Raw genomic sequence first — 12,790 nt, 5'->3', positions numbered from 1 at the left:
AAAAAAAAAAAAAAGAATTCTGGGTCACAACTGAGGGGTGACCTAATTCTTCTTGCAGCTTCCTGGGGACAAAGAGTTTGTATCATGGCAGCAGGACTTGGAGGACTCGGTGAAGCCCGCACAGCAGGCCCGGCCCACTGTGATCCGTTGGTCCGAAGGCGGCAAGGAGGTCTTCATCTCTGGGTCCTTCAACAATTGGAGCACCAAGATTCCACTGATTAAGAGGTGAAGCCAAGTGTCTTGGTTGAGTCTACAGAGCCTAGGAGTAGGGACCCGGCTAGACGATTCTGCGCCACCTGCTAGGGACTCTGAAACATTTTCTGTGACCAGTGGCTCCATCTGTGCCTCATAGCGAGTCAGAGAATATTATTGCCTCAGAGGAGCTGAATGTCACAGCTCTGTGGGTACATTCTCTAGGACTGTGTTAATCCAAGTCCTTTCTATGCTTGTGGGAAGTCTTTCATAACTGGCTGAGTCCAGCTGCTCTGACTTCTGCATTAACACCAAACACATTGGGAAGTTCTAGGCAGTAATGTTACTTGTTGCTTGCAGAACACTAATAAATTATTAAACTGGTGATCAAAATGGCCTGTCAGTAGGTAATTTTCCAGAAAATGATCGCCAAAATGTGGAAAGGGTACCTCGAGCCACGTCTGTGTCCTGAATCTACCGCTATCTTATTTCTACTCAGGAGGGATCTGTTCTGTTGAAGCAAAATAGTTGTACAAAGGTAAACCATGTTGGGGCATGAACGTCTTCATTATTCTTTTCCAGATGTTAGTTAAGAACTAAAGTTACTGGGAGGGGCTGGCGCATACATGCTCAACATGATACAGGAAAGGAGCTGGGGTTGGTCAACGATTGTTACTCCGGGGGTGCAGTCGCTTAGCAGTGTGGGAGATGACAGCTATGATACTGGGACTGCCTCATGGTTTTTACCTTCACATTCTGTCTTCTAATAGGAACGTGGCCCATTTAACTCTGTTTTCTTCTGTAGCCATAATGACTTTGTGGCCATCCTGGACCTCCCCGAGGGAGAGCACCAGTACAAGTTCTTCGTGGATGGACAGTGGGTTCACGATCCATCAGAGGTGAGGCCTTCATCTCCCAGGGGAAGCACTGACTTAACAGTCTCCTTGGAGCTATTATTCCCCTGACGTCACTGCTGTCAGGATTGATGGACAGCAGCTCTCCTCCACTGGAGGGTTTCTTTCTGGATAAAAGATGAAGGGGGCACATATGATCATTTTGAAAAAGAGGAGAATTGGATGGAAGAAATGGGAGAGTTGGATGGAAGAGATGGATTTGAAACGGGGACTCATGAATTTTTTCTGTTCACTGTTTCAGCCGGTGGTTACCAGTCAGCTTGGTACGATTAACAACTTAATCCATGTCAAGAAATCTGATTTTGAGGTGTTTGATGCTTTAAAGCTAGATTCAATGGAAAGCTCGGAGACATCTTGTCGAGGTAACTGTAGTGTTTGCTCTTTCTTGGTGTGTTTTTCTTCTAATGCATGTTCCTTCCCAAGAATGGTTTTTGTTTGTCTTTTCATTTTCTCAGGGATCTCCTGAATTTTATTTATATAGGTTTCTTCTGTAAACATTTAGGTCCCCTTCTCTGAAACAAATAAAATCTCAGCCCCTGGCAACCACAAATTTGCTTCATGTCTCTATGGATTTGCCTATTTGGGACACTTCATGTAAATAGGATCATATAGTATGTGTCTTTTGTGTCTGGCTTCTTTCATTTAACATCATTTCAGGATTCATCCATGTTGAAATATGTATCAGTACTGCATTCCTTTTCATGGGTGAATAAAATTCCACTGTGTGGATAGACCATTTTGTTTATCCATCCATTAGCTGATGGACGTTTGGATTGTTTCCACTTTTTGTCTTACTATAAATAATGCAGTTACAAACATCTGTGTTTTGTGTGGACAGATGTGTTCATTTCTCTTGGGTATATACCCAGGAGTGTAATTTCTGGGTCATATGATAACTTAATATGTTTAACTTTTGGAGGAAATGCCAAACGATTCTCCAAAGTGGCTACACCTTTTTACGTTCCCACCAGCAATGGGAATAGTACAAAGGTTCCAATTTCTCCACTTCCTTGCCAACAGTTATTGTCCTCTCACCATTTTAATGAGTGTGACGTGCTATCTTGTTGTGGTTTGATTTGTATTTCCCCAGTGACTACTACCTTGTTAATAAAAATGGACAAATCATTGTGGTATCAGTAGGGTTAGAGTTTATAACCTTGTTGTCTGTTGCTTGGATGGAAAAGAGAAGGAATCTAATCTTTCCATATTGTTTAACAGTTCACAAAGCATTGTCACATCTGTTATCTCATTTGACTCCTAAAAAAACATGGTGAATTAGGGCAGAGATGATCTTCATTTTATGAATGAGGAAACGGACCTTCGGGGAAGGGATTTGTTCCAGGTCGTACAGCTGACACATGGAGGAGCTCTTCCACACCTGCACTTCTCCCACTCATCTCCTCTATCCTCCACAACGTGTTACCATGTTGTGGAACTTCATGGTTTATGTTTAGAATGACGCAGACTTTTTCTTTGGCTGCCTTACAGCTGTAGACACAACAGGCCACAAGTTTATGGTCCATGACTTTTACCATATTTAATATTAGCTGCCATGTAATTTTTAATTAATTAATTTTTCATGCATTTTTACTAGTTCTCCAACTATCCCTTATATTTGGATAAATATCTTCCAGACCTTTCGAGCTCACCCCCAGGGCCTTATGGTCAAGAAATGTATGTGTTTCGATCCGAGGAGAGATTCAAATCCCCGCCCATCTTGCCCCCTCACCTTCTCCAAGTTATTCTTAACAAGGACACTAATATTTCTGTGAGTATCCTGAGAGTATTGCTGGGGCCTTGGGGGGGTCACTAGGACCATTTGAGCTAAAGTTCAGGAATCCTAGATTTGAATTATTACCAAGATGTGTTGAGAGTACAAATCATAGACGTTATCAGTAGCATTACAGATTCCTTTTCCAGGGCTGAATTGTGACTTTCCAGATGCAGATATCAAAACTCATAGTTGTCTTCTGGTTGTAAGAAGTCAGGCCCAGAGCTATGGATTACTAGAACTAATTTCCAGGACTTCTATTCCAACACAAGATAAGGAGTACTTATCATTTGGGGATATACAAAAGAAATATAAGGGTTTGGGGGGGACGTTTGCATATAATTTACATGTCTAGTCAATTCACTTGATTCCCACTAAGATTTTTTTGCCTCTTAACATGAATCTTCTATATGTGTTGTGGGCAAGATTTTTACCTTAGCTCTCTGGAGGAAGATGAATAGATACTGAGGCCTAGCGTTTCTGCCCTGGACTCAGAATTCTCCTCATTTTCTGTAATGAGAATATACTAGAGAGAGTACATTATTTAAAAGAAGTGATACATTCTAAGTTAGAGTTTCTCAACAATCCCAAAGGGCTCTGAGAAAGAGGAAACAGTGTGGTTTAAGACTGTGCATGTAACCCCATTCAGTGATTTTTTTCCTCTTAGTGTGACCCAGCCTTGCTCCCTGAGCCCAATCACGTTATGCTGAACCATCTCTACGCATTGTCCATTAAGGTACGTGGTGGGCCTGGCTCTTCACAGAGCTCCCCAAAATGGGAGGGAGGGGTGACACATGCCCCCCCTCTCCCCGCCCCCAGTGGTTACTTGCTCTGCTAATTCACTAAAGCTGAAGTTGGTAGGAACGGTCAAATTATAGGAGAAATTTTTTTAACTACTTAGTGGGGGATGTTTTATTACCTTTAAAAAAAAATCTTAGTCTGTATATCTGTTCTGGCTAGCGGAATTGCTGTGATTGAATGGACTTTTTGGTCCCTGGCTTTGTATAGGTAGCTATAACCTTTGTACCACCTACTTAATTAAATTTCAGTTCACAGCACTAGGATTTCATTTGCAGAAAAAGCAAGTTTAGCATCCGGTTCAAAGAATGCTTGAATGTGATATTAAGTCCCCCATTTTTTAAAGGTGGCCGCAAGCTACTTTCAAGTGCCTGTCATATTCTCCCATACACTCGGTCAAGGTGAAAGGTGACCAGATTTGCTGTCACCTCCAACTCTTAGAGTCCCTGATTTCTCTGCTGCTTTAGCACCTAAGTTGAAAATATCCGTTCAGTCTAGTACTGTCTCTGTAGTGTGGCCACTGGAATAAAGTTTGACAAAGCTCCGCAGTTACTGTACTGGGCCGATCACCACCAGAATCATGTGGGCAGTGTATACAAGTACAGATTTCAGAGCCTTCATCCTCAGGGACTCTGAAGACGTGCGTCCAGGGCGGGCCCCAGGAATCCTTCTAAGCTGCTTCTACAGTAAAACCTTGGATTGTGAGTGACTTGGTTTGAGAGTGTTCTGCAAGACAAGCAAACATTTCTAATACATTTTAATGTGGTAAATGAGTGAAGTCTTGCAGTACGAGTAGTTGGTTTCTGGAACGAATTATGCTCACAAACCAAGGTATTACTGTCTTTCTTAGACGTGCAGCCGATTAGGGAAATCACGAATGGATATAGCTTCTTTAACAGATGATATGGTCCCTTTACATAGTCCTGAATCTCATTTTTCTATAACCTTGTGAGGTGTTTTTTTTAACCCCTGTTTTATAGATAAAGAAGCTAAGACTCAGAGAAGGTCAAACTGCCAGTAAGTACAGAGAGAGGGACTGATGCCCAGTCCTCCGAGCCTCTGCCATGTTCTCTCCTAGAGATTGATGTGCCAGGTCTTTCTGTACCTGCTCCTCGTGTCTACCCAACCCTGTCTGGGGTTCAATGTTTTACCTGCCTTGCTTCTGTCATAGTTAGGCTGTGATCAGCATACGCTGATCCCAGAATATGAATCTGAGAAGCATTTACTGTGGATAATACAGTCCACGGCGAAACAGGAAAATACACTGGCTTCTCAGCTGCATTTGCTCAGGTTCTTTAGGATCTGACCGACGTTTGCCTCCTGTAACTGGTTACCTGTCACAGCCTGGGAGATGGCACCTCTTACTTTTCACACAGGTTCTTACCCAGGTCAAGGTTCTGCTTATTGTGATTCAGCCTGGCCTTGATCCATTGGATTGAGAAGCTCCAAGGAGGATTTAGGGGTCTGCTTTGTTCAAGGATAGATGGAGACTCCTGAGTCCCCTCTTGATCAGAGACGGCTTTTTTCAGTTCATCCCTGGCATTAAATGGGAATCAGACCTGCCTCAAGGCTTGGAAATGCTTTTTTTAAAAGGATCCTTGCCCTTTCTTCTCACTGCATCTAAGACTTCCCTCTAGAAATGGATGGCAAGATATTTCTTTTTTTTTTTCTTTGCTAGCTTTAAGCCCAGTATTCAAATTTGAAAGTGGGGAAGGGCGTGAGGTAAGAGACTAATATTTCTTCAGCACCTATTAGGTGTCAGGTACTATGCCAAATATTCTAATCATCAGAGCCTCCTTACTGGTGGGTGTGATCCTTTGTAATGATGAGAAAAAAGACTTAGAGACATTAAACAGATTATTCAAGGCCACAAACAGAGTTAACAGTAGGAGTCAGGATTGGAACTTAAGGTGATTGGGTTCCAAAATGAGCCTCCTATAGAATCAAATCCTGTCTTTGAGAAGTGAGCCACTGTGGAGGGCTGATGGCTGGGAAGACCCACCTGAACGAATGAGTGAGCTGTGTGTATTTCTTCCCCTTGCAGGACAGTGTGATGGTCCTTAGCGCCACCCATCGCTACAAGAAGAAGTATGTCACTACTCTGCTGTACAAGCCCATCTGAAGGGATCCCTGCCTGCCTCCCGGGATTCAGAAGCATCTCCCTTGCCTTTCTGGACTGGACCAGTCTCACCCGAGACTGGAAGGCTGATTTGCTTTGAGGCTGATATGTGTGTTTCCGAGCCTGAGTAGGATGCTCTGCTTTTGCATTTGTTGAAGATGAGAGCTTTATGAATTCATGGAATTTAACGAAAAAACATTACACATCTGTCTACATAAGAGAAGAGGGTTAATCGAAGCCTCCTAGCTAGATGTAGTCTCTGCCTGTGGGGACTTACCAAGACCCGTTTGGGGAGCTGCAGGAAGAACCATTCATTACAGGAAGCTTTTTTCCTAAAATGAATGCAGAGCAAACTCTCAGGATCCTTCACGTGTGGAGAGTCTGTCACTGCTACCTTGGCTGTCCAAGGGGTGGACTGTACCAGGCGCCTGCCCTGCCCGCAGCTGCCTCCTTGGCAGGGCAGCTCTTCTTGCATGGGGTTTTCTGTATTCCCAGGGTCTGTGGCACGATCTGTGTTGTTTTATGTGATACCAGACGCCCCTTCGTCCGCTCATTTCACATTCTTGCTTTGATAACCTCCTTCCGACCCCACACCGGACCCTTCCCTAACACAAAACTCATTGGGTAAGTGACCCCTTTCCACGGCTGTGTGAGACCTGACCCACCTCAGACCCTAGGGCTGCCAGAAAGTCTCCTTTTTAGCCCAGCGCAGGCCCAGGCCACTTTGTGACTGCTTGTTGTAACTTGTAAGGAAAAACATGGCTCGGCACTGAGGAAGGCAGGAGTGAGGTGTGCCGGTTTGGGGGTGATGCCGCAGCCCGGGCTGTGCTGGCCCGCTCCCGTGGGCTGTCCCACCCGGCCTGGCCCTGGTCCTTTCCTTTCACAGATGCTTTGAAGGTGGGACTGGAACCAGGGAAAACTTGCATGTCTCTCGTCCTAAAGAAAAATGTTTTTTCTTTAAATAAAAAAATGCCTTTTCGTTGGTCTTAAGGGCCTGCCCAGGAGAAGTTCAGGCTCTTGATCAGTGGCTCCCAGTATCATGTCTGGTCTGGCCCTCTATAATCTTACATTCGTGTGGCTGACCCCAGTCCACGCCATTACACTAAACACTGCTCTGGATGCAGATTTATCCAGACTGATTTGATGCCCCAAAAGGTTCCCTCAACTGAAAGATTCGTTAGGCCAAGAAGCAAGAAAGTACCACTGAGGTTCCCACCCATAGAAAGTGTCTGACAGGATCTTTTCTTTGTCTGCCTCTTCTTTTTAAAAAAAGCGTTTGATGATAAAGGGGGGTCAGTGATTTCCATTTGTGGAATGAAAAGTAGCTATTCGATCCACTCTTGGGGCTCAGAGAGAAAATATTTTTTTCCAAGTATCTGTGGCTCTTCCATTACAGATAAATGCAAGTCAAACATTCAGCACCGAAGGAGGCCATACTTGACGCTTGAGCGACTCCCTGACAACTAAGATGGCTCAGCCACACTGAAAGGGCGCCCACAGGCCAGTTTAGCTGCCTCCTGCCTTCCCCAGAGCCGACGACAGAGACAGTGGGCTTCGGGTATGTAGACTTCTTAGACCCCGGGGCCAAGGCAGCAGGATATGTGGGTTGTTGTTTGGTGTTTTGCCGGGAATGCAAGTTGCTGAGTGCTCTGGCGGCAAATTGCTGAGAGTAAATGCTGCCGTAGCCACTCAAGACCATCTCCTGCAGCAAAGATGTTGGTGGAGAACTTTTACGGTCCCAACCATTTTTTGAATGGTGTGCCATTTAAAAAAAAATCTAGGCCAAATCCTATTATAACCAGTTCTCAGGATCTACATCATCTTCGGTTATACTCCAATTTTGTTTTTTTCCCCATTCCCCGTTAGTAAGTGGGCCCCTTAGAAGGACTCCGAATCTTGGTTGTTACGTGGAGGATTTTGTCGTCCTCACATTTCTTGTCAATAGTATTGAAATGTAATTTCCTATGTGTTCATGTATTAAAATTTTTACTCCACACAGGTGTATCAGTAGAGTGGGGCAGGACAAGCCTCTCAGGCTAGACGCTTCTCTGAATTGGGTCTTGGCTCCAAAGACATTAGGTTTTGGGGCTGGTGGCCTTTCCGTCTGCCTAATCCGGAAATGTGCAGAGCGTGTCCGTATCCCAAGTTCTGAGGTGATATTTCAGCCAGATGAGACGTGGGAGCCTACCGGCTGGTGTGGAGGGGTCTGGTAAGAGAACTGGGTGACGACTCACTCAGACTGCGAATACGTCCCAAGGCCCTGAGAAGCCCTATCACATCTCTCAGTCTGTCCCCAAGAAACTTCTAGAAGGTAGAGAGGGAGGGAGGAAGACAGACCACGCACAACTCAGCCCTTCTTTTCTAGTGGTGAAAAGGGATAGTTTGTTTTCTGCAGAAGAGAATTTGGCAGATCTTGAAACAGTAAAGGCAAGGAAAATATTCCCCCCCCCCTTTTTTTTTTTTGCCTGTAGGAGTTTCACAGAGTCAGATGAGTAAGAAAATGGCTCTGGGGGAAGGCCCATCTTAAAGAGCTGCATCCTGATGTGGAGTTGTAGGAAAAAGAAAGAAAGAAGGACTGAGCTGAGGAATAATACTAGGAAAATAAAGACTTAAGGAACTCAGAACTAAAAATATCCTTTTTAAAAAAAATTGAATCAGACATACTGGTGTCCTTGGATCTCACTGTACAGAATTTCCTGTATAAACCGTTTTCCCTTTGTTTCTTGTTCCTATTCTCTACCCTTCTATATTCTGCTTTAACTTGATTTGTCAGACTTTGCCAGGGTCTCAAATCAAACCTTACCTTAAACAAGTGTTAGGCATCTTGCTGGTAGGGAAGACTTTTGTGTCGTGTTATCAGCTTGCTTTCAGCTCTGAGATGAGTCGGATCTAACCACTGAAGGCACCGCCTCTGAAGGGCACACCTGGCCTCAGTACCATTTGCTTTTTTAAACAATACTTATATGGTAGAGAAACCTATAGAAGGAGACGCCAAGAGAAGTTTCCGAAAGGATCCTAAACCCAGGCCCACTCCCTTCCCTCCAGTTATGTCTAGTGTCTTGTAGACCAAATGGATCTGAGAGAAAACCTCTGAAGGGTGTCAGTACTCTGTGTGTGCTGCTAAAGTGAAGTGAAGTTTGTAAAGAAGTGTTACCTCCAGACTGGGTTTATGTTAATCTGGCATATAAATGAAGGGGACATACTCATGATAGAATGCCCTGCTTTTACCTGGGGAAATAGGGCTTTTAAATTTTTCACCTCAACTAAAAATATGCAACAGTCTATGTGTGTGTTTGAAATACGTTCTGTTCTCAAAGATGTCCAAATCCTCATGTTCTAGTAACTTGGGCATGGATGGGCTCACTAGCATATACATAGTTTGTTCCTGCATTATGCTGACTCATCCTTAAAGCCAAGTTCTCACTCTGTTCTACCAGGGATGGCTGACTCCTGTTACCCTTGGGATGGTGCACCTGGGAGGGGCAGGGGTCAAGGTCTCCCAAAGCTCTGGATCTAGGCATTTGTCTCTCCTTAAGCGCCAGTCACAATTGGAGGCTGAACAGCTGTTGATTTCTGCAATGAACCCAAACTTTTGGAGTACAAAAGCTCTACCTATTTTAAAATTATAAGAAAAAAAGGAAAGGAAGAAAGAGAAAAAACCCAAGTCGGCTACTTATGAAATCCAATTGTTAGCAATGGAATCCCTCTAAGATTCATATCGGGGCTTTGTCATGATTTGCTTTTCTCAATTGTGCTTTGAAGTGAATAAGTTTTGCTAAAAATTAAATTTTTTTACTAGTTCCAATGTTAGTTGGAGTTAAATTAATTGTGTGTAGCACAGTGCTTTTGCAGTAAGATTGGTGTGAAATGCTGAACTCTATGGATTTCATAGTCGGGTCAAATGGTCAAGGGATACCCACCATTAAGTATTATATTATGGATCGATCACATTACTTTTCTATTCCCACCTGCAGAACACTTACCCAGGTTGTGGTTTTAGAACAGCCAAGCTCACCGATGTTATTAGTTCTAATCTCCACCTTGGGCCCCGTATGTGAGACGTGTTTGAATTCTGGTAAATTGGAGGATGTCGGTTGTTATTACACTGAAGCATTTTGAATGAGTGCCGCTCTCGCCATAAAGGGGGAATAAGAATAGAATTTGAAGGGAATTAAATATGTGAGAGTCCCCCTCTATGTGGTGCTTTCTGTAACCTTTAGTGCTGAGCTTCAGAGCTGCTTTTCAGCATTTCACAAGAGTGGTATACAAGAATGGATTTTCAGCTTTTCTCCAAATGTATTTTATCACTGGACTCTTGACGTGTCTGAAAATTATGTGATGTCACACATACAGAAATGTGAGGTTCCCCCCCATAAAACTAATGAATAAAAGTATTATACAGCAATTATATTTGAATTCTTCATTGACTACTGATTATAGATTATTGAGACCTATCTGCCTTGGTGGTCCTAGGACCTAAAGATTATGAATGCCACACAGACACATTTGAATAAAGAGAGAAGTCATAGGACACAAGTGACGTCATCTTGACACCTGCCACTTTTCCCTTTCTTTCTGTCCCAGTGTATGCCAACATTCACAAGAGGAATGCAGACCCAGTGATTGAATTTCCAGCACTTTCTGTGAACTGCACACTTAGCCATCTGGTGCCGGATTAGCCAAGGTCCTAGATTACTGGTTTTCGTCCCTGGCTGCGTATTCATATCACCTACGCAGATTCTATAAAAATACTGACGTTCTGTCACTACCTCCACCCCAATGAAATGCAGGTCTCTGGTACGTGGTGCAGGCATCAGTTTTTGAGCTCCCCAGGTGATTCTAATATACATCCAGGGATGAGGACACTCCTGGACCCTCTCTACTTACCATTCTTTCTCTGCCACATATAACCTTCATTCATTACATAGGAAAGCAAGTTACTGTGTTTCCCCGAAAATAAGACCTAACCAGAAAATAGCTCTAGCATGATCTTCAGGGTGTTCGTAATATAAGCCCTACCCCAGACATAAGCCCCACTTAACATCGTCAGCCAGACATGACTGTTTGAATAATGGTAGATTTTTGTACATGAATAAATGTAGATAGTTGGAGCAAAAATTAATATAAGACCCAATCTTATTTTCGGGGAAACATGGTATATACTTCATTCTGACAGTACATCATTCCTCAGATGGCTTTGTTCAGGGCCAGGGTTGTAATAGGACAATTTTTGTTGTCCATTCCTTTATTTCACAGGGTTTTTATGTAGCTGGCCTTCGGACTTTTCCTAAAACAACACAGCCAGGCTCCCTTAATATTTGCTGCTCTAAAGATTCAACTGAGTTAAACTTCCTTCAAGGAGAGAAGAGAAGGACACTGGGAGTTACTAGAGGATGACAAGAACAGGGCACGTTGAGAGAAGTGGAGATGTAAAGTAGGACGTGAATGAAGACCCGTGAAGGTAGAAATGGACCGAAGCAGTTAACCTCAGACCTCAAAAGCAGGTCAAGAGAAGCCTGAGGACTATAGGTAGAGGGTGGTGATGTCATATGGACTCAGCCGCTGGCAGAACGGTCTGAACATCATGTGTCCTGGTCCCTGAAACAGCAACATGGCACCAGAATTCTATCAAGGCCCAGCTCGCCTTGGTGTGTGCTTTCTAAAGCATTTCTTTCTGGCCCACTGGGCTTGGACCTTCTGCTGCATCTCTTCCAAACCCCATCCTCTCCAGCATCAACAATGCCCCACGACACAGGTGGCTCAGAGACATCCTGCCATCCCCCTTTCTCTACCTCCCTGGTCTGTGTGGTCACTGTTCACCCAGCAGCACATACGCAGGTCTGGAGTGTGACCTCCCTCCCCATGACCTACTCCCTGGCTCCAGGGCACTTAATGTTGGCTGAAGATGAACTTCCCCATGCTTTCCTACCAGTTAGAACTCTTCAGCACTCAGCTGTGTTTTAGGGTTTTCTCTTCATTGACTTCCTAGGGGATGGCAGAGGTCAGGAGACCCAAACTCCACATGTTGTATATTTTATTATTTTTTATTATTTTTATTTTTTAGCTGAGCCATCCTGCCACCTGTTGGCAGCTCAGCTCAGGCTGGGAATCGAACTGCTGTTGCTCAGAGCTCGCACTCTTGAGCGAGCTCTTAACCAACTGAGCTACTCGGCTGGCCCATATATTTTAAAACCTAATAGTAGGTTTTCAGAGACTTCTCAACTCCTCCTGAACTAATTTCCCTTCGCTACAGCTTCCTGAAAGCCCTCGATTTAGTAATAGCTTATGATGACAACATCGGATAAGAATACTGAGTACCTGAAAGCCATGAAGGCGACTTCAGACTTGCAGACCTGGGTCTTGGGGGAAAAGTCTTACTCATCCTCAAAACTATGATCAGTAGCCCTAACTTAGTTCTAGTTTTTGGGGATCTTTATTATCGATTACAATAGTTTGGGGTCACAATTACAAGTTAGGCGTTGGGATGGGCGTTGCATTCAACAGGATCTCAGAAAATATTTCTGGGGGTCAAGGACAGGCTGAGGATATTTTGAATGTTTGTGTTGGATGTTTTGTTCTATCCACTCATGGAAATACAAAGGGTGCCAAAAAAAAATGTGTTCACATTTTAAGAAAGGAAAAAACTATTAAAATTGTAATACTCAAATATACCAATATCAAAAGATGAATACAAGTCACATTTGACTTCTGCAATTACAAGAGGTGCTCAAAGTGGTTCCCATCAGCGTCCAGACACTTCTGATGACGGCAAACTACTGCTTGAGCAACGCTGACCGAAGTGTCCACTTGTACACATTTTTTGGCACCCCTGGCATCTGTGCCAACCTGAAGATGGTGTTTCTTTTTCTTCCCCCAGTTAGTAGAGCTGGTTCCCATAGGTTGTCTGGGAGAGTGACCTAGAGTTAGGGTATCTGGGGACGGAGTAATGGAACCTGACAATCCATGGATCTACCAGATCAAGAGCTGGTCTGAGCT

The 12,790-nt window shown here is 43.9% G+C and overlaps 1 protein-coding gene across 6 annotated transcripts in view; it reads left to right on the top strand.

Moving 5' to 3' along the window:
• PRKAB2 (protein kinase AMP-activated non-catalytic subunit beta 2) overlaps positions 1 to 10,202 on the top strand; it is a 15,665-nt gene extending 5,463 nt beyond the window's left edge. For 2 of the 6 annotated variants that reach the window (XM_019655838.1, XM_019655836.1), the window contains exons 3-8: positions 59 to 225; positions 998 to 1,091; positions 1,348 to 1,468; positions 2,741 to 2,874; positions 3,545 to 3,613; positions 5,720 to 10,202. In XM_019655838.1, the coding sequence (XP_019511383.1) occupies positions 59 to 225; positions 998 to 1,091; positions 1,348 to 1,468; positions 2,741 to 2,874; positions 3,545 to 3,613; positions 5,720 to 5,797 (663 nt within the window). In that variant the 3' untranslated portion in view covers positions 5,798 to 10,202. Of the gene's footprint in view, positions 1 to 58; positions 226 to 997; positions 1,092 to 1,347; positions 1,469 to 2,740; positions 2,875 to 3,544; positions 3,614 to 4,655; positions 4,693 to 5,719 lie in introns of all 6 variants that reach the window. The other 4 variants (XR_002125476.1, XR_002125474.1, XR_002125475.1 and 1 more) reach the window with 4 other exon arrangements.
• The last annotated feature ends 2,588 nt before the right edge of the window (positions 10,203 to 12,790 follow it).

Source organism: Hipposideros armiger, unplaced genomic scaffold (genome assembly GCF_001890085.2).
Source record: "Hipposideros armiger isolate ML-2016 unplaced genomic scaffold, ASM189008v1 scaffold_247, whole genome shotgun sequence".
Classification (NCBI taxonomy): domain Eukaryota; kingdom Metazoa; phylum Chordata; class Mammalia; order Chiroptera; family Hipposideridae; genus Hipposideros; species Hipposideros armiger.
This window is presented reverse-complemented; position numbering and strand designations above follow the sequence as displayed.